Source organism: Neoarius graeffei, chromosome 2, assembly GCF_027579695.1.
Source record: "Neoarius graeffei isolate fNeoGra1 chromosome 2, fNeoGra1.pri, whole genome shotgun sequence".
Taxonomy (NCBI): domain Eukaryota; kingdom Metazoa; phylum Chordata; class Actinopteri; order Siluriformes; family Ariidae; genus Neoarius; species Neoarius graeffei.
Window position 1 is genome coordinate 63723992 of NC_083570.1, and position 22501 is coordinate 63746492.

Sequence of the window (22501 nt, forward strand, 5' to 3'; positions counted from 1 at the left end):
CAAACAACCATTCACACTCACGATCAATTAATCTAACCTGCATATCTTCGGACTGTGTAAGGAAACCCATGCAGACACAGGGAGGACATGCAAACTCCACACACAAAGGCTGGGTTTGAACCCAGAACCTTCTTGCTGTGAGGCGACAGTATAACACGTATAACCTAGAAATTAAAATATGTCCCCTAGGTACCTCACTGTCTGTGTGTGTGTGTGTGTGTGTGTGTGTGTGTGTGTGTGTGTGTGTGTATTCTGTTATACTGCATTCCCGGTTTGTGCTGTTGGGGACAAAAATCAAAACAATGACCCAGGAGTGGAGCATGAGAGTGAGTCATAGTACTGTCCCAGTGTGTGTGTGGGTGGGTGACAGAGAGGAAGGCGTGATCTCAGTCTCAGTGCCTATATTTCTGTAACATTTCAGTATTGCGGTTTGTTACTGTATCGTATATTATCCCGGATTAATCTGGCTTGTGATCGCTGTGTGCAGGACTTTCCCCGCTCAGTCAGTGTGTAAGGGGAGCCGGATCAGAGGAAGCGCCATTGAGGAGAGAGGAGCTAACCGAGCCGCGGCTCAGATGAGGTGATGGGCTCCGGGATGCTTTCAGACTGCCCTCGTAAGAAAACAAACCAGTTCTCGTTTGCCATGTGCACGCTTTCCTCCTGAATAAAAAGCAGGAATGAATGACTACACACGGAATACGGGCTTGTTTGTCCAAAGTGGCCCACGGTATCTTATCTTGTTTGTGTCGTAAAGTGTCGCTTAGCCTCAGGGAACAGCTGTCAGCAGCCTGTCAACAAACCACAGCCTGGCACTACAAGTGCATTCATCTGCTGCAGAAACGCATTTCCTTATAGTGCTGTTAAAAACAGATCCGATGTTTTGATTTGATTTACTATAAAAGCCCATTTAAGGCACTTGAAAAAAATTGAAGTCACATAGTATGTGAATAATAATAATAATAATAGAACAAGAATGTGTCTCATAATTATGACTTATTAATATGGCTTAGTGAATGAGAAGGTTTTCTCAAACGTGTGACTCATTATGAAGAGAATTTGAGATGCTAGGACATAATTATGACTTAATGAACAATGAGAACGTTTTCTCAAAATTAGGACTTGATATCTCATCGCCATCAGATAAGTTTATTTATTATTATGATAATGTGTCATAATTATGAGATGGGGTGGTGTAGTGGTTAGCACAAGAAGGTCCTGGGTTTGAGCCCAGCAGCCAACGAGGGTGTGGAGATTGCATGTTCTCCGCATGGGTTTCCTCCGGGTGCTCTGGTTTCCTCCACAGTCCAAAGACACACTGTACATGTGTACAGTAACAAACCGCAAAGGCAATAGAACAAGAATGTGTCTCATAATTCTGATTTATTAATATGGCTTCGTGAATGAGAAGGTTTTCTCAAATGTGTGACTCATTATGAAGATAATTTGAGATGCTAAGACATAATTATGACTTATTAATATGTCATTAATAAACAATGAGAACGTTTTCTCAAAATTAGGACTTGATATCTCATCGCCATCAGATAAGTTTATTTATTATTATGATAATGTGTCATAATTATGAGATGGGGTGGTGTAGTGGTTAGCACAAGAAGGTCCTGGGTTTGAGCCCAGCAGCCAACGAGGGTGTGGAGATTGCATGTTCTCCGCATGGGTTTCCTCCGGGTGCTCTGGTTTCCTCCACAGTCCAAAGACACACTGTACATGTGTACAGTAACAAACCGCAAAGGCAATAGAACAAGAATGTGTCTCATAATTCTGATTTATTAATATGGCTTCGTGAATGAGAAGGTTTTCTCAAATGTGTGACTCATTATGAAGATAATTTGAGATGCTAAGACATAATTATGACTTATTAATATGTCATTAATAAACAATGAGAACGTTTTCTCAAAATTAGGACTTGATATCTCATCGCCATCAGATAAGTTTATTTATTATTATGATAATGTGTCATAATTATGAGATGGGGTCGTGTAGTGGTTAGCACAAGAAGGTCCTGGGTTTGAGCCCAGCAGCCGATGAGGGTGTGAAGATTGCATGTTCTCCGCATGGGTTTTCTCCAGGTGCTCCGGTTTCCTCCACAGTCCAAAGACACACTGTACTTGTGTATATTAACAAACCGCAAAGACAATAGAACAAGAATGTGTCTCATAATTATGATTTATTAATATGGCTTCGTGAATGAGAAGGTTTTCTCAAACGTGTGACTCATTATGAAGAGAATTTGAGATGCTAAGACATAATTATGACTTATTAATATGTCATTAATAAACAATGAGAACGTTTTCTCAAAATTAGGACTTAATATCTCATCGCCATCAGATAAGTTTATTTATTATTATGATAATGAGTCATAATTATGAGATAGTATCTCATACTCAGTCATTATTATGATCAAATCAAATCAAATCAAATCAAATCAAAGTCCTTCCCATGCCATGTGGCGCATGGAGCGGCTCCGATCTCTGTTTCCGTAGCCCTCGGCCTCTCGCCTATTTCATAGCTAGGGTTACAATGAGTCATAATTATGAGATAGTATCTCATAATTATGACTTACTATTTCATAATTATGGGATACCGAGTCATAATTATCAGAAACTTTCTCATATTTCATTATTATGAGATAAGTCATAATTATGGGATACTAAGTCATTTTAAAGAGATTGGATGTCATTATTATGAGATAGAAAGTCATAGGAGAAATTCTCATTATTTGAGATATTAAGCCATTATTATGAGAACTTAAGTCATGAGATACTAAGTCACTATTATGATACCAAGTCATACTTATGAGACAGTATCTCATAATTATGACTCACTGTTTCATAATTATGAGATAGTAAGTCATAATTATAAGAAACTTCTCATAATAATGAAATATGAGAAACAGGTCATAATTATGAGATACCAAGTCATTATAATGAGATAGGATCTTATTATTATGAGACTGGAAATCATAATTATTAGATCGGATCTAATTATTATGAGATAGAAAGCTATAATTATGAGAAATTCTCTCATTATTTGAGATATTAAGTCATTAGATATTAAGCCATTATTATGATACTAAGTCAAAATTACCAGATAGTATCTCATAATTATGACTTGCTATTTCATAATTATGAGACACCATGTCATAATTATAACAAAGTAAGTTTTAATTATCAGAAACTTTCTCATATTTCATTATTATGAGATAACAGGTCATAATTATGAGATACTAAGTTATTATAATAAGATAGGATCTCATTATTATGAGACAAAATCATAATTATGCGATATGATCTAATTATTATGAGATAGGATTTCTTAATTATGAGCTAGCCATTTATAGTAATGAGAAATTCTAATTATTTTAGATATTAGATCATTATTATGAGAACTTAAGTCATAATTATGAGAAACTTTATTATTATCATTGAGGAAATAAGCTTTGATAACTTTCACATTAGGTACATGATATTTATAGCTGTATCACACACATGTCTAGAAACAAGAGAGTAGGTGCCAGTTGGCTGGAGTGCTATTCCAAGCCTTCTCACATCATTCTCTTTTCCATGTGGGTATTTTTGGGAAGTCTTCATTACCATGAGGTTTATTAATCATAATGTTGGATTATAGAGGCTCAGTTACAGCTTCCTGTATACTTAGGCAGTAGAAGTCTGAGGTGCAACATGGTCTTGTGAATGCTGCATGAATAAAAATAGCTATAAATAGGAGGTGAGCATGTTGTTGCAGTTACTTTTAAACTCACTTTCAGTAAGTGCTTTATCCTAGTCAGGGTTGAGGTGGATTCAGAGCCTATCTTGGGAACATCAGGTGTGAGGTGGAAATATACCCTGGGTGGGAAGTCAGTCCATCGCAGGGCACAGTGCATGCATGGGGGGTGTTGAGGAGGAAACCAGAGAACCCAAAGGAACCCCACACGGATATGAAGGAGAACAAGTGAAACTATGCACAGACAGCAATCTGAGCTCAGGTTCGAACAGGAATCCTGGCCACTACTCACTGCCCACCATGCTGTCCCGAAAATTGCTATCTTTTAATTCAGTAACGAGTTTTCTAGGGATACACTACATGGCCAAAAGCTTGTGGACACCTGACCATGACACCCATATGTGCCTGTTGAACATCGCATTCGGCATTTAGTCCTCCCTTTACTGTTATATTAACCTCCAATCTTCTGGGAGGGTTTCCAACTAGATTTTGGAGTGTAGCTGTGGGAATTTGTGCTCATTCAGCCACAAAAGCATTAGTGAGGTCAGGCACTGACGTCAAATGAGGAGGCCTGGTGTGTAGTCAGCATAACCTTCAGTTCATCCCAAAGGTGTTCAGTGAGGTTGAGGTCAGGTCTCTGTGCATTCCACTCGTGCCCTTCCACTCCAACATTGGCAAACCATGTCTTTATAAACCTCACTTTGTGCACAATTCTCATGTTGGAACAGTTTTGGGCCTCTTAGTTCCAGTGAAGGAAAATCTTAAAACTACAGCATACAGAGACATTCTAGACAATTCTGAAGTTCTGACATTGTGGGAACATATGGCTGTGAATATCAGGTGTCCACATACTTTTACCCATATTGTGTACTCGCTTCAGTTGTCTCTGTTTCTGCACTTGACAGAGAGGAGGTGTGTGGGATCATTTATGTTCAGGGGTGCCTGCAGGAATACTGGGCCCTCATACAGGTTATTGCATTTAGCTGTGCGACTTTGGTCAACGGGTGGCACGGTGGTGTAGTGGTTAGCGCTGTCGCCTCACAGCAAGAAGGTCCGGGTTCAAGCCCCGTGGCCTTTCTGTGCGGAGTTTGCATGTTCTCCCCGTGTCTGCGTGGGTTTCCTCCGGGTGCTCCGGTTTCCCCCACAGTCCAAAGACATGCAGGTTAGGTTAACTGGTGACTCTAAATTGACTGTAGGTGTGAATGTGAATGGCTGTCTGTATCTATGTGTCAGCCCTGTGATGACCTGGCGACTTGTCCAGGGTGTACCCCGCCTTTCGCCCGTAGTCAGCTGGGATAGGCTCCAGCTTGCCTGCGACCCTGTAGAACAGGATAAAGCAGCTACAGATAATGAGATGAGAACTTTGGTCAATTTTCATTACCTATGGTTAGCCCCCTTTGGCACACTGTTTACTCTTCAGCCCTTGGATTCCCAGCCCTTTACAAGCACCCCGTAATGATTAGAGTTAACCACTGCACACATTCAGTCATCTACGAATATACAACACACATTTGTACATTCAATTTGTACATTCAATACAACTCAGCTTTTTTCAAATAAAGTGTCACTCTCAGTTACACATACAACCCGCCTTTAAACATTGGATAATCACATGCCTTTCAACAATAAATTACTCATTTAACAATACATGCAATACATCAGATTAGAAGTTTAAACTAAGTATTAAGCCGGAATTTATTCAAAACTACATGTAGCATACCTAAATATAAATGCATTGTGCTGACCAACCAACCAACAGAAATGATCGTTCTGTTAATTCTTTTACAAATATATGATCATTTATGTTTTCTTCAGCAGTACAGCCTTTCACCAATCAACCAAGAAAGCTATTTTAAAAACAATATAAAAGTTTTTTTTTTTCTAATTAATGCTCTGCTCAGATTTTGTCTGATCTGCAGTGTAGAGCTGGGTAATATGTCAATATAATATCAATATAATATCAATATTATGACAAAATATTTCACAACATGCTTTTTGGGGTTATAAGGGAAATTGTAATATTATTAATCTTCATTATTAGTAGTATTAGTATTTCAGTAATTATTATAACATACAGTGTCTTACAGATGTATTCATCCCCCTTAATGGTTGTCCTGTTTTGTCGCATTCCAAGCTGGAATTAAACTAGATTTTTGGGGGGTTAGCACCATTTCATTGACACAACATGCCTACAACTTTAAACGTGCAATTTAAAAAAAAATTGTGACACAAAAATTAAGATGAAAAAAAAAACCAACAACCCAGAAATCTAGAGTGTGCATAGGTATTCAACTCCCCTCCAAAAGTCAATACTTTGTAGAGCCACCATTTGCTACAATTACAGCTGCAAGTCTCTTGGGATATGTCTCTATTAGCTTAGCACATCTAGCCACTGGGATTTTTGCCCATTCCTCAAGGCAAAACTGCTCCAACTCCTTCAAGTTAGATGGGTTGTGTTGGTGTAAAGCAATCTTCAAGTTATGCCACAGATTCTCAATTGGATTGAGGTCTGGGCTTTGATTAGACCATTCCAAGACATTTAAATGTTTCCCTTTAAACCACTCCAGTGTAGCTTTAACAGTATGTTTAGAGTCATTCTCCTGCTGGCACGTGAACCTTCATCCCAGTCTCAAATCTGTGGCCGACTCAAACAGGTTTTCCTCCAGAATTGCCCTGTGTTTAGTGCCATCCATCTTTCCTTCAGTCCTGACCAGCTTTCCTGTCCCTGCAGATGAAAAATATCCCCACAGCATGATGCTGCCACCACCATGCTTCATTGTAGGAATGGTGTTCTCAGGGTGATGGAAAGCGTTAGGTTTATGACACACATGGCATTTCCCATGATGGCCAAAAGATTCAATTTTAGTCTCATTTGACAAGAGAATCTTCTTCCATATGTTTGGGGAGTCTGCCACATGCTGTTGGGCAAACTCCAAACAAGTTTTCTTATTTTTTTCTTTATGCAATGGCTTTTTTTCTGGCACCTCTTTCATAAATCCCTGCTCTGTGGAGTGTATGACTTAAAGTGGTCCTATGGACAGATACTCCCATCTCTGCTGTGGATCTTTGCAGCTCCTTCAGTGTTATCTTTGGTGTCTTTATTGCATCTCTGATTAATGCCCTCCTTGCCCGGTCTGTGAGTTTTGGTGGGCGGCCTTCTCTTGTCAGGTTTGTAGTGGTGCCATATTCTTTCCATTTTGCTATAATGGATTTAATGGTGCTCTGTGGGATATTCAAAGTTTGGGATATTTTTTATAACCCAACCCTGATCTATACTTCTCCACAACTTTGTCTCTGACCTGTTTGGAGGCTCCTTGGTTCTCATGTTGCTTGCTTTGTAGTGATGCAGAGTCGGGGTCCTTCCAGAACAGGTTGATTTATACAGACATCATGTGACAGATCATGTGACACTTTGATTGCACACAGGTGGATCTTAATCAACTAATCATGTGACTTATGAAGTGAATTGGTTGGAGCAGCTCTTATTTAGGGGTTTCATACAAAAGCAGGTGAATACCTATGCACACTCCAGATCTCTGTTTTTTCATCTGAATTATTGTTTGTGTCACAATTAAAAAAAAAAAAAACAATGTGCACCTTTAAAGTGGTAGGCATGTTGTGTAAATCAAATGGTGCTAACCCCCCAAAAAATCCATTTTAATTCCAGCTTGTAATGCGACAAAACAGGACAAACACCAAGGGGGATGAATACTTTTGCAAGACACTGTAATAATATTTTAATGTACAATACAGCTATGTAGTACTTATAACATTTTAAAAATGCAACACTACTGTATTGCAGGCATTTTGTGAGCAAGCGTATGGTAAAACATATGGTAGTAGGCCTACATATAGTGTATCGTAGAAACACTTTTAAGGATCATGATATTATATGTTTGTCATGACTGCAAAGTTTTTTGAGTGTGGATGCTTTTGGGTACTCATTCCCTTTATGTTACTATAACTCAGTATATATATTAGTAAAACATGGAGAACTGTTTACGATTCAGGTGGCATGGTGGTTTAGTGGTTAGCACTGTCGCTTCACAGCAAGAAGGTTTTGAGTTTAAACCTGCTGGTTAACTGGGGCCTTTCTGTGTGGAGTTTGCACGTATCTGTGTGGGTTTCCTCCGGGTTCTCCGGTTTCCCCTACAGTCCAAAGACATGAGGATTAGGTCAGCTGGCTACTCTAAATTGCCCATAGGTGTGAATGTGAGTGTGAATGTCTGTCTATCTCTCTCTGTTAGCCCTGTGATAGACGGGTGACCTGTCCAAGGTGTACCCTGCTTCTCACCCAGTGTCAGCTGGGATTGGCTCCAGCTTCCTCTATGACCCTAACAGATAAGCGGTGTTGAAAATGAATGGATAGATGAGTTAATTATTTGTGAGGAGCATTTTACATTGTCTACACAGTTGATTTAATTTGTGTTGAAACAAATTGTGTTGTGTGCCATGGTGCACTCATACATTTATTACTTTTGCATCATTCCAACTTGGTATTCTGTCTCTTTTTTGAGGAGGCGGGTGGATGGCGAGGATTAAAGGAATGAAGCTAGGTGTCCGCTTCCGTTATTATTTCCAGCATCCATGGTCACGCCTGGTTGTAGCCTACCTTGTCACCTTCTTCAACTTCCTCATCTTTGCTGAAGACCCTGTATCCCACAGCCAGACTGAGGCGCACATGATAGTTGTGGGAAACTGTTTCTCCTTCATACTGAATAAGTATCCAGGTGGAGGGTGGAACTTCCTGAAGGTTCTGATGTGGATTCTGGCGATCTTCGTAGGACTCATTGCTGGGAAGTTCTTCTTCCATCGAAGGCTGTTTGGTATGTAAGCTGACTCTATTTTATGTTGGCTATTTGGCATATGATTGTTGTCGAGAGCCATTATGCACACTTGCACTTACACTGTTGAGCTATTTGTGTACATCTTGATGGTAGAACCAAGGACTCTGTCAGTTTGGAGAGTTAATTAAGAGTGAGGTGTCACAACAGTTACAACTTGATGCAGCCTGTAGCATGATGATACTTGTACACTTGATGTTCTTAATATCCTTGACCATACAGCTCTTATACGTGAGGTGAATCCACTTGAAAACATGGAAGCTCAAATAACAACTCACCGCCATCTGTGATAATGCATAGTGCTGAGGAATCATTTAAATGGCCATGACATATTTAGGGCACAATATGACAAGCCCTTCAAAATGCATCCTTCTGGCAGCTTCTGTCTATTTCTAACCTTTCAAACCTTGCCAAACAAAACACACCGCTAAACTTCCTGGCTTTCTGAGATAATAAACGCTTTCAAAATGAGCGTAAACGGTTACAGTAAACAGCTTAGAGCATGTGCAAATGTACTGGTCATCAATACCTATCAGCATTGCTGTAAAAATATTGACCTGTCGTTATTTGTCTGTTTCAGCGTGATTTAATTCTGTGCTGTATAGCCCTGACTGGTTTTGGTTTCTTGGGAAGCACAGGCCAGTGATATCCTGTGAATCAGAGCTCATCCTGTCCATCGAAATGGAGTAACTATTTCAGAATGAACTCTTGTAGCATATAAAGAATCAAGTACAGGTAACTGAAAGATTTTGGAGATTTTTTCATTAAGATGGTACTGTATGATTAAAGCGTGTAAGGAATAAATAGAGGATATTACACGGTTGCATGAAGATATGAAGTTTATTATTGAGTGGTGAACATATTCATGAGTGAGCAAAGCGTACAAGTGAAATATTTTTCAACATGAGAAGATAAACTTCTTATCTTTGCGCCACCATGTAATGCTCTTTATATTATATGGACAGATCCACAAAAAAAAAAAAAACACCGCAAGTTAACCAAAAGAATTTTAATTTTGAACCGGTTCGCCATTTTGACAACGCACAACTCAGCAGGAAAACACTGGGAGTGACATAATCAGAGTGAAATAACGGGAATTATTATACATACAGGACACTTTTTCCATGGAATAAAGCATGTATTGTATTCCTTTCTAGCGGGTTTCATTCATTTGATTTGATAGCATGCAATATTTTTAGCATATCGCGTATCCTACATGTATTACACCACTCTACCCAATGGAGAATAAGCATGCAATATTGTTACAATATTGCACGTTGTCCAGACAACACAATGTCACACATCGGAGACATAAAACTTCCGCGCTAGCGAGCGACAGTGACAATTTGTAAACAAACATGGCTGCCAGGTTTGCTTCATTAAAAACAGAAGATTTTGAGAGAATTTTGGCTGCCAGGTCACTCTGTTGTGTGTAGCTGTCAATGTTGATTTTAAAAGTAACTAAGTAAATTACACAGACCTCTTCTGCTCCTCGGACCTGCCTGATCCATCCTGGTGCCCTGTGTCTGGTCGTAGTCTCATCGCATCGCTCCTGTGGAGGACGGCCCCATATGGACAGTTGAAAGTCACACTTGGAGGATGCTCTGGACTCTTACAGTAATGCTTTTATGGCTGAGGACTACAGTTGACTTGCTAACTTTAGGACTGCAGTTGTCATGAACAGCTTTGCACTCAAGTTTCCATCAATGAAGAATTATAACATCAACAAAACTGACTTCATATTAAAACTGTTAATGTTACAGTCATGTTGTCTGTTGTTGCCCAAATGAGGATGGGTTCCCTTTTGAGTCTGGTTCCTCTCAAGGTTTCTTCCTCATGTCGTCTGAAGGAGTTTTTCCTTGCCACCATCGCCACAGGCTCGCTCATTGGGGATAGATTAGGGATAAAATTAGCTTATGTTTCAAGTCATTCAAATTCTGTAAAGCTGCTTTGCAACAATGTCTATTGTTAAAAGCACTATAGAAATAAACTTGACTTGACACAGGGAAAACAATTGTAATAATATTTGGCTTGACTGCACTAGCATTGGCCTTTGCTAACACTATACTGGCTGGAAGGTAACTGGACTGCCATGCTAACAGCACCGAGTCGTGGGTGAACTAGCGTTGGCGTTCGAGAATGCTGATATGAAGACAGTGTGTATGTATAATAATAATAATAATAATAATAATAATAATAATAGCTGGCTTTTTTGTGGTCTATCAGATATATTTCATTCACCTAGCATGATACTGAACTCGTCTTTGACTCATTCAATATCATGCTAGCTGAATGTTATATATATCTGATATACCACTCAAAGCCAGCCAATATTATTTAAATGTCACTCAGCTCCACAATGTATTTCGTATGAAAAATGCAAGTTTTTCAACCCAAGAAGTTAAAGTTCATATCTTCAAACCAATGTGTGATTTTCTTTTTATTATATAGACACATTCAGATGCAAAAACTACACAAGTTAATCAAAATAATTTATCGATTTCCTCACGAGTGAAGATAATGGAAAACATGTCACTCAATGTCCCAGATTTAGTTCATATGAAAAGCACGAGTGGCGTATTTCCCCAGTAAAACACTATAGAGTCTATATAATAATTAGAATTATACCACGGCATAATTGAAATCTCTGTTCTGATTGGTCAAAAGAAGTTGATTAATATCAGCACAGCTCTGACAGTGCAGGCTGCCGGGCAAATCACAGGTTTATATTAACGTCCTGGAAAAGTCTGCATTCTTTCACTTTCACAATATTGCACGAGTGTTCAGTTTTCAGGATGCTCAAACCCTAGTCCATGCTTTCAGAAGCTCCAGTTTCAACATGTCTGTGAAGATTCTCAGTCATCCAGGTCATGGTAAACTGTGGGTGGTAAAAGAGAGCAACTGGACTTGCTTGAAGATTCTTGAAGACGTTTCACCTCTCATCCGAAAGGCTTCTTCAGTTCTGTCTGACTGGTAGGGAGCATCAGGTATTTATCCTCTCATGGATGAAAAGCTCATCTAAGGTGTCATTGAGTCATCCTGTTGGTGTGGGTCACTGGGGGCTGGTTGTGAACGGCCTTGAGAGTCGTTAGGATGATCAGTGGATCGCCCGTTAGGGTGATCAATGGAATGCTGATTCTCTCTGTCCTCCTGTGAGTCACTGAAAACAGCTGGGTTTTGGTGTGCATGGCTTCTTTAACTCCTCGCTCATACCAACGATCCTCTCTGGCTAAAATGTGTACGTTGCAATCCTGAAATGAGTGTCCTTTGTTGTTAAGATGAAGGTAGACAGCAGAGTCCTGGCCTGAGGAACTGGCTCTCCTGTGTTGAGCCATGCGCCTGTGAAGCGGTTGTTTTCTCTCTCCAATATATGAGTCCGTGCATTCCTCACTGCACTGAATGGCATACACTACGTTGTCCTGTTTGTGTCTGGGTATTCTGTCCTTAGGGTGGACCAGTTTCTGCTTCAGAGTGTTACTGGGTCTGAAATGTACCGGAATGTTGTGTTTGTAGAAGATCCTCCTGAGTTTCTCAGATAGACCAGAAATGTAGGGAATGACAATGTTCTTGCATTTGTTCCTGTTATCCTCCTTGTCCGTTCTGTTCCTTTTTCTGCTCTTGAGGAAAGACCAGTTGGGATACCCGCAGTTCTGAAGTGCTTTCTTGATGTGATTCTGCTCCTTCTCTTTTCCCTCTATCGTTGTAGGGATATTCTGAGCCCTGTGTTGCAAGGTCCTAATGACCCCCAATTTGTGTTCCAGTGGGTGGTGAGAGTCAAAGAGTAGGTACTGGTCTGTGTGTGTGGGTTTCCGGTAGACCTCGATGCTCAGGCTTCTGTCTTGTCTAATGTGTACATCACAATCCAAGAAGGCTAGATTATTCCCACTGGCGTCCTCCCAAGTGAAGTTGATGTTAATATTCACTGCATTGATGTGCTTAGAGAAGGCTTCCACCTCATGGGTTTTGATTTTAACCCAGGTGTCATCCACATAATCTGAACCAGTGGCTGGGAGCAACTCCTGAAAAAGTGGTCAAAGCTTTATGTTCCACTTCCTCCATGTAAAGATTGGCCACAATAGGGGATACCGGTGAGCCCATGGCGCATCCATGCTTCTGTCTGTAGAAACTTTCATTAAACTGGAAATAAGTGGTAGTCAGGCAGAGGTCAAGCAGGGTGCAAATCTGGTCCGTGGTGAGGTTCGTTCTATCCAATAAGGTGCTGTCTCGAAGGATTCGTTTTCTAACAGATTCAACTGCTTCTGTGGTGGGAATGCAGGTGAACAGAGAAGTGACGTCGTAGGAAACCATGGTTTCATCTGAGTCTAGTTTGAGGTCTGCAACTTTAGTAGCAAAATCTTGGGAGTTTTTGACGTGATGTGGCGTATTCCCAACGAGAGGAGCCAGGATGGTGGCTAGGTGTTTGGCAATGTTGTAAGTAACAGAGTTTATACTGCTGATGATAGATCTGAGTGGAGCTCCTTCCTTGTGAATCTTGGGGAGTCCGTATATGAGAGGAACGGCTTCCCCAGGGTACAATCTGTAGTACAGAGATCGGTTGATAGCTTGGTCCTTTTCTAGTTGTGGCAGGCAGCTAACAACTTTCTTTTTGTAACAACTTGTGGGGTCCTGCCTCAAGGTTTCATAGGTGGTAGTGTCACTGAGGAGACTGGTCATCCTGGAGTGGTAGTCCGCTGTGTTTAGCAACACTGTGCCTCTCCCTTTGTCAGCAGGAAGGATGGTGATGTTCCGGTCTCTTTGAAGCAATGTAAACGACTCTCGAGGCCGTTCACAACCAGCCCCCAGTGACCCACACCCACAGGATGACTCAATGACACCTTAGATGAGCTTTTCATCCATGAGAGGATAAATACCTGATGCTCCCTACCAGTCAGACAGAACTGAAGAAGCCTTTCGGATGAGAGGTGAAACGTCTTCAAGAATCTTCAAGCAAGTCCAGTTTCTCTCTTTTACCACCCACAGTCCAGTTTCAACAATTTCTACAATCTTTCTGCCACAACATTCTCCACACTCAGTAGCAGTATATCCAATAGTCAGCTCTCACTGACACCAAACATTCTGTCCACATCACACCCACTCTATTTAGATTGCACTTGTTACTCATCCGGTACCTTATTCAACACAAAATCCCACTTCTCACCGACAAAGCCTTACATGGCTGTGCCATGGGTTGCCGTAGTAAAGTAGCTCTAGCTCCAGTGCACTTGTGGTCCCCAGATGTAGACTTTCTTTCATGGGTAGCAGGTCTTTCAATACTGTAGCACTCAAGCGTTGCACTTTTTTTCCCCCCGCAGGGCATCCATGAAGTCTTATCTCTCTCTTGCTTTAAACACACCTCAGAAGTCATATATTCTCTCTCTCTCTCTCTCTCTCTCTCTCTCTCTCGCTATTAGTGTCTCGATAACTAAGCAGGTCCTCTCCTACACACAGTCTCAATGTGCCTTTATGCATCTGCTCAATCTCCATTAAACCTTCTTGTATAGATGTTTGTATGCAATAGTTATTTGTTACTTTTTAAAAATGTATTTCGTTAAAAATTGTTTTTATGTCAACTGGAAAAACAGATAGTTTTAACAGAGAAAATGTTTCTGAAAGGAGAATGATGTTTATAGCTGAAAGTGACATTGGTCGATGCAGTGTAATTTGTAACATGCAGTGATATTTACAATTTTATGCATTTTTTTTTGAATTGTAAATCCAACCCCGATTCCAAAAAGTTGGGACAAAGTACAAATTGTAAATAAAAACAGAATGCAATAATTTACAAATCTCAAAAACTGATATTGTATTCACAATCGAACATAGACAACATATCAAATGTTGAAAGTGAGACATTTTGAAATTTCATGCCAAATATTGGCTCATTTGAAATTTCATGACAGCAACACATCTCAAAAAAGTTGGGACAGGGGCAATAAGAGGCTGGAAAAGTTAAAGGTACAAAAAAGGAACAGCTGGAGGACCAAATTGCAACTCATTAGGTCAGTTGGCAATAGGTCATTAACATGACTGGGTAGGTATAAAAAGAGCATCTTGGAGTGGCAGCGGCTCTCAGAAGTAAAGCTGGGAAGAGGATCACCAATCCCCCTAATTCTGCGCCGACAAATAGTGGAGCAAAATCAGAAAGGAGTTCGACAGTGTAAAATTGCAAAGAGTTTGAACATATCATCATCTACAGTGCATATCATCATCAAAAGATTCAGAGAATCTGGAAGAATCTCTGTGCGTAAGGGTCAAGGCCGGAAAAACATACTGGGTGCCCGTGATCTTCGGGCCCTTAGACGGCACTGCATCACATACAGGCATGCTTCTGTATTGGAAATCACAAAATGGGCTCAGGAATATTTCCAGAGAACATTATCTGTGAACACAATTCACCGTGCCATCCGCCGTTGCCAGCTAAAACTCTATAGTTCAAAGAAGAAGCCGTATCTAAACATGATCCAGAAGCACAGACGTCTTCTCTGGGCCAAGGCTCATTTAAAATGGACTGTGGCAAAGTGAAAAACTGTTCTGTGGTCAGACGAATCAAAATTTGAAGTTCTTTATGGAAATCAGGGACGCCGTGTCATTCGGACTAAAGAGGAGAAGGACGACCCGAGTTGTTATCAGCGCTCAGTTCAGAAGCCTGCATCTCTGATGGTATGGGGTTGCATTAGTGTGTGTGGCATGGGCAGCTTACACATCTGGAAAGACACCATCAATGCTGAAAGGTATATCCAGGTTCTAGAGCAACATATGCTCCCATCCAGACGACGTCTCTTTCAGGGAAGACCTTGCATTTTCCAACATGACAATGCCAAACCACATACTGCATCAATTACAGCATCATGGCTGCGTAGAAGAAGGGTCCGGGTACTGAACTGGCCAGACTGCAGTCCAGATCTTTCACCCATAGAAAACATTTGGCGCATCATAAAACGGAAGATACGACAAAAAAGACCTAAGACAGTTGAGCAACTAGAATCCTACATTAGACAAGAATGGGTTAACATTCCTATCCCTAAACTTGAGCAACTTGTCTCCTCAGTCCCCAGACGTTTACAGACTGTTGTAAAGAGAAAAGGGGCTGTCTCACAGTGGTAAACATGGCCTTGTCCCAACTTTTTTGAGATGTGTTGTTGTCATGAAATTTAAAATCACCTAATTTTTCTTTTTAAATGACACATTTTCTCAGTTTAAACATTTGATATGTCATCTATGTTCTATTCTGAATAAAATATGGAATTTTGAAACTTCCACATCATTGCATTCCGTTTTTATTTACAATTTGTACTTTGTCCCAACTTTTTTGGAATCGGGGTTGTAAGCTGTTGGACAGCACATTGGCACATCGGGCTGCGTTTAATCCTATAAGATTCATTTTGCTTACGTGTGTGGGGTTTGTCTACATACAAACCTGTTTGTAGTTCTTCTTTATAGAGGCATTTCGTACCTTATACACAATGAATCATGTTCTCCAGCTAGTTAATGTTGCCTGTTTTGTTATCAGTGTTCTGCCAGAGAAAGTGCTGGGAATTAGAGGCTTTATTTGGAAATGCATGTTTAAAGTCATGTTGTACAGAACGAGAATAGCAGGCAGATAAAGATGCATTGAAATGGCATTGCTTTGGTGTGTGTGTGTGTGTGTGTGTGTGTGTGTGTGTGTGTGTGTGTGTGTGTGTGTGTGTGTGTGCACGCTCTGATGAGAAGTATTTATATTTCTGTCATAACAACTCATATAATTAGTATGTAATTAACAGAGGTGGACAGTAACAAAATACATTTACTTGAGTACTCTACTTAAGTACACTTTTTGAGTATCTGTACTTTACTTGAGTATTTTTTTTGGAAACTTATGACTTTAACTTCACTACATTTGAAAGACAAATATCGTACTTTTCACTCCACTACATTTCTATCAAGGTCCTCGTTACTCGTTACTATGAAGCAGCTTTGAAAGTGGGTGTTTTTTCCTTTCTTTTCTAAAACGTGATTGGTTTTTTCCCAGGTGACACTGAGAGCCCATCAGTAATCACTAGGGTCACGTCACGTCCATAGACTGTATAAAATCAAGTTCAGTGATTTCTCAGCAGCATTATTTAACACGATCATTTGATGGCAGAATGGAAGGAGGCGGTTCTTCTGAGGAATGCACACACTCATGGCCATAGCTAGAACCCATGTTTCAGTTTCACTGATCGTGATACTGCGCAAGCGCCGGCATGGCAGCCACCTGGAGTTTTAGCTCTCTGCTTTTTATGAATGTTTTTGTTATTATTTGTCGGTTTGCCTTACATGATTTGGATAGCTGTTTTCCTAATGATGGTTTTGATCGTTTGGCGCTTTATTCAAGATCTCAAGGATGTTTTGAGTCTGCTTTTGGTCTCAAAATACTTTCTAACAACTACAACAATGGCGGGAAGTTTAAAATCAATTTGGCGAAGTGTGGATTTAAGAAGACATCTTTCAGTGTCTCAAAATGGAACAAACATGGCCAGACGTCTCTCCTTGTTGCTGGACATGATGCTCCCGTGGACATAACTATCTTTGTGGACGTCTCTCGAAACCCCGGACCTGTATCTTCACTTCCGAACTTATTGCTTTCAAACGCTGCTTCGGTCGCGAATTTGCATGTTCGTTCAACCATCACGACTTACACAAGGAACGAATTGTTTAAACTTCACCGCGTTTTTGATACTTCGCTTCCTGTTCCAATACTTTCTGAATTAAAAAACGCTGGTATTTTTCACTATCGCGGAAGCCGAGCTGGATGCAAGAAAATTTCTACGGTTATTTCCTCTGAAGAGACTCGTGTTGCTTCGACAAGTTTCGCCTCGTTGCGTAGTGGTGTCGTAAATAGCAATTTGATTTCGATTTCTATACGGGCTCCACTGGAATTTGTTCAACGTCCTCAGCTCTGTAATTTTGCTCTCATCAATGCCAGGCCTATTAGAAACAAGACTCTTATGCTCAATGATTTTATTATTGAGCATGATGTTGACATTTTAGCAATCACGGAAACTTGGCTTCACGATAACGATTTCAATGCTTTCTTTTGCTTTGATAGCTGTCCTGCTGGTTGTAATTTCTTTCATGATCCCAGAACTACTTCTGATGGCGGTGGCGTTGCCCTCCTGACTAGGGAACCTTTCAAAGTAGTCAAACAACAGCTGGCTGATTTTAAGAGCTTTGAGGCCTACGAAGCGGTCTTGAAATCGTCTGAAAATTACAATCTGAGACTGGTTAATATTTATCGTCCTCCTCTGTCTACTACAAATGGTCTTAGTGTTGCTCTATTTCTGGACAAATTTTCTACATATCTTGAACACCTAAATCTGGCTCCTGGACTTTTATTAATGGCTGGTGACTTTAATTTCCATGTAGATCAACCAAATGACTTGGACTCAAGGCGGTTTATGAGTATTTTGGACTCTTGATTTGAAGCAACATGTTGTTGGTGCTACTCACCGAGATGGCCACACCCTCGATTTGATCATCACACGGGCCAATGAGGATGGCCTTGTTTCTAACCGTCATGTGGGCGATCGCATTTCTGATCATTTTGCCGTCCATTGCGAGTTGCAGTTCAAAAAACCTCCTCTTGAAAGGAAAGAAATATCTTTTCGCAAGATACGCTCCATCGATTTTACCGAGTTCTGTCACGAACTCAGTAACTCCTGTTTGGTTTTGGACCTTGCTGATGATCTTGAAGTCCTCGTTGGACAATATAACGTCACTTTGAAATCGATGCTTGATGCTCATGACCCTCTGAAGACAAAAATTGTAAATATTCGTCCTTACTCTCCATGGTTTACAGATGAGATCGCCAATGAAAAGAAAAAGAGGAGGGCGCTTGAGCGGCATTGGAGATCGTCAGGCTTGTCTAGTGATTATCACCTCTATGTTATTCAGTGTGATGTTGTAAATAGTCTGCTGAGGACATCGAAGATTTCTTACTATCGTAACATTATTGAGGGCTCAAATAATGATCAGAAAGTTCTTTTTGAGACCGTCGACAAGCTATTGCACACCAAGGTTGAGGCTCGCTATCCTTCATCTTTTTCGGATTACGCCCTGGCGAATGAATTTGTTAGCTTTTTCTGTGAGAAAATAGTTAACTTACGATCTTCATTGGACTCTCTTGCGGATGTCTTTGGGTCTACACCTTTGTTCTGGATACCTCGCCTCCTGCAAGTTGTGCGTTATCAAGCTTTACGGCGGTTACTGAAGAGCAGTCATCCAGTCTTGTTTGTTCTTCCACGATAAAGTCATGTGCTCTAGATCCAGTTCCAGCTTCTGTCTTGAAAGAATGCTTGACAGTTTTACTCCCGGTCATGATGAAAATTGTGAACTTATCTATTGACTCTGCTATGGTACCTGACTGTTTTAAACTAGCTCTTTTGAACCCTCTACTTAAGAAGCCATGCCTTGATTTTGAAATTTTTGCTCATTTCAGGCCTATTTCAAACCTAATGTTTATTTCTAAACTTACTGAAAAAGTAGTTGCTATCCAGCTTGTTGACTATATAATATGTAATAATGTAGATGAAATTTTTCAGTCCGCCTATAAGCAGCTTCATAGTACTGAGACTGCACTAGTTCGAGTTAACAATGATATTCTTGTTGCTTTAGACAACTATCAGTCCGTTATGCTGCTACTCCTAGATTTATCGGCTGCATTTGATACTGTTGACCATTAAATTTTGCTCACCAGCTGAGTCATCGTTTCGGTATCTGTGGTTTGGCTCTCTCCTGGTTAAAATCGTATCTTAGTAATAGATTTCAGTATGTGGAAATCAGAGGAGTGAAGTCTTTACACCAGCCACTGGTCAGTAGGACTTAGGTCTTCTTAATTTAGTCACAAATGTATTTATTCCACTTAAAGTGTTTGGCAAACCAGCTACCAGATTTAGGACATTACGACATCCTGAATTATTTAGTATTTGGGACTTCTAAATACACCGGAGATGCTAAAGACTTACAAAAGTACAGATGCCTACCAATATTTCGTGGCAGGTTTCGTGCCGGAATGTTATGGGAAATTCCCAATAAATAAAAATACCTTATTAGGACAAAGGTAAGCTCAAACACAGACTTCTAATAGTCATGAACAAGCCAGGGCCTAGATCTAGCATATTTTATTGTGTTTAGCCTCGTCTACATTATCAGTACATAACAAACATGCTGCTAGTCTTGCCAAGCTTTAGGCCTAATCAAATGTATCGTGTCCAAAGCTCACATCTAAATATACATTTTAATGTTGCACAGAGCTTTCACACTAACCTGATATAAAATGCTCTCCACACACACAGGGATGTTTTGTTGGCATCCAGTTTTCCTGTTTAACTGCAGCTCGCCATTTTTTCTCATCTTTCTGGGCTCTCCGGGAAGCGGTGAAAAGTTAAACCAGGCTTATCTCCACATCTGTTATTACATCCAAAAGCACTACAGGTCTCTGGCATTGTTCTTTTAGATGTAACTTCTGCAAGTTTATCTGTAGATGTTTACTGAACTGGGCTTACAATCACTTATGTACATTTGTTCTGGTCGTTGTCAAACACAAAGCTTGCCAGGCAACATGACTGCGTAAACAAATCCGCAGTTACGATGCTGTCACATGAAAGCCCTCCATAGGAATTAACCTAATGTTGTGGATGTTCCATGACATTAATGTAACTATAAACTGATAAAAAAATTGGCAAATTGCTGAGGTAGAAGAGGAATAGAACACGATAACATAAGGACATGTTTCACCATCTCTACATGTATTTACTTTTTCTCTCATCATTGGTCTTTTGCCTGTCTTTCTCTTTCTTTCTCCAAGTTTCTCTTTATCTTTCAGCCTTCCAAATCTTTCTGTCTCTGTCTCTAGCTCATGTAGCCACTAGGTGTGGCATGTCACATTCTTAGGTTTTTCAGACATTTACAATGAAGGTCATTGCACCTAGCCCACACTTTCCCTTCAGGGAGCATTTTCACAAACCATTTAGTGCCAAACACCACATAGTGAATAATCGGTGTAACTAAAGAGGAAAATCATTTTTTTTTTATATTAACACCACTAGGTGAGATCATATTACCAAATCATATTATCCGTTAGTGGTAGATCACTTCAGTCAGTCTCAGGAGGGAACAATGTGCTTTCTAGTGACAGCTATGTGGTAGCTTGCTGAATACTAATGGAGGGCGTTAAACAATCAAAGCCTTTAGTGCATTGTGCAACCCACTCCCTGAGCTGAAATGCCTCAGAAAAGGAGTCTGTTAGATTTAGAGTCAAAAGTCCTGCTGAAATAGAGACAGAATCTGCAGAATCAGCTTCCTGTGTCGAAGCCCTTTGAACTCTAGAACCTGTGTTCCTCAACTGCTTTATCTGATTAAAACACTCAATTGTCAGCCACAAAAACCCTCATTTTAATTTATTAGGAACACCTGTTAAAGGAGAACTGAAGTCATTTTTAAACTTGCTTTATTTCTTAATTAACGTGTTATTCAATTACATTTTCGGTTTTAGTAACCTTATATCGTGACTCGTATTGGCAACTAATTGCAATTAAATATTATACTTATCGGCCTATTCAGTTTTTAGCCATGCTGATGTAGGTGCATTTGGGTAATTGAGTGATCAATCTCATTAAATCTGAAGGTTAATAATTAAATTGAATCAGTCTCATTTGAATCGTTTTCAGTGAATCATTTTCATTGAATCAGTCTCATGTTATCATTAAATCACTCATGGAATCAGTCTCATTAATCAGTCTCATTAATTAATACCATTAATTTTGGTGCTTAATAATAAATTACCAAACAGCTAAATTATGGTATATTCCAAATTATTATGATCACTTACCATATTACATAAATCATATGCACCTTTTAGAATTCTTTGGAGATTGGGGACTTCAGAGATATTGGAACACAAATAAACACACAGTTTCAATAATAAATGAATTTATTATAACAAAGATAAAAATGGATAATGGCAGTTGAAATATATACAAACAGTGAGATGTGTGTGTGTGTGTGTGTGTGTGAGTGAAAGGCCCTATGGCCTGAGCAGAAGGTTAGCGTGGAATGCTAGCTAGGTATGTTCGTGCGTGTCCACGTGGTGTAGGGATCACCACGTGGGATTTGAGGAGAACAAAGGAATTAGCCTTGTGTGGCTAAGCTAAGACAAAGGGAAGCTAGCTAAGGTGTGTTTGTGTGTGGGGAGAGAGAGAGGCCTTGTGTGTGGCCTACAAAAAGGGTTAGCTCTGGTAGCTAACTCCACGTGTGTTTGTGGGGGAGGAGTTAACCACGTGGTAAGGCCTATGGCCTAGCAAAAGAAATAAGCTAGCATGGGATGCTAACTGAGGTGTATTTGTGAGGCCAGGTGAGGCCTGTGACCACGTGTTTGTGTGTGTGTCAGGCCTGGTGACCACGTGTTCATGTAGGCCTAGATTAACCTCGTGTGGCTAAGCTAAGACAAAGGGATGCTAGCTAAGGTGTGTTTGTGAGTGGGGGAGGACCGCCACATGTTTCTAAGACAATACACTTAGCTTTGGATGCTAATGGGACAAAAGAAATTAGCCGTAGGCTAATTTCACTAGCTTATAACAGTACTGAATCCACTGAAACCTTGATAAGGTCAAAAAGTGTGATAAGGAAATTAAAGTGTTAGTCAGGAATAAAGAGAAGCATGCACAGCCTATCTATTAAACAATTGAGAGATTAAAACAAAACAGAACAATCAACAATTCAACACGCTGCGTGTCGAACAGTGTAAACAATTAAACCGTTCGAGTTTAAATTCACACTACTTCAATAAAAGCTAATTCCTAAGACTAGTCTTTATGCCCAAAATTTGCCAGTCTTACTTAGTATCTTGCATCTAGCAAGATTATGAAGAGATGTTCCGAGACTTTGGAGTTTCGCCGTTGTGG

The 22501-nt window shown here is 40.1% G+C and overlaps 1 protein-coding gene across 1 annotated transcript in view; it reads left to right on the forward strand.

The window, feature by feature from the left end:
- Positions 1-467: 467 nt before the first annotated feature.
- Positions 468-22501, forward strand: part of tmem117 (transmembrane protein 117) — a 105277-nt gene continuing 83243 nt past the window's right edge. The window contains exons 1-2 of the mRNA XM_060908783.1: positions 468-614; positions 8256-8564. Coding sequence (XP_060764766.1) covers positions 584-614; positions 8256-8564 — 340 coding nt within the window. The 5' untranslated portion in view covers positions 468-583. The remainder of the gene's footprint in view (positions 615-8255; positions 8565-22501) is intronic.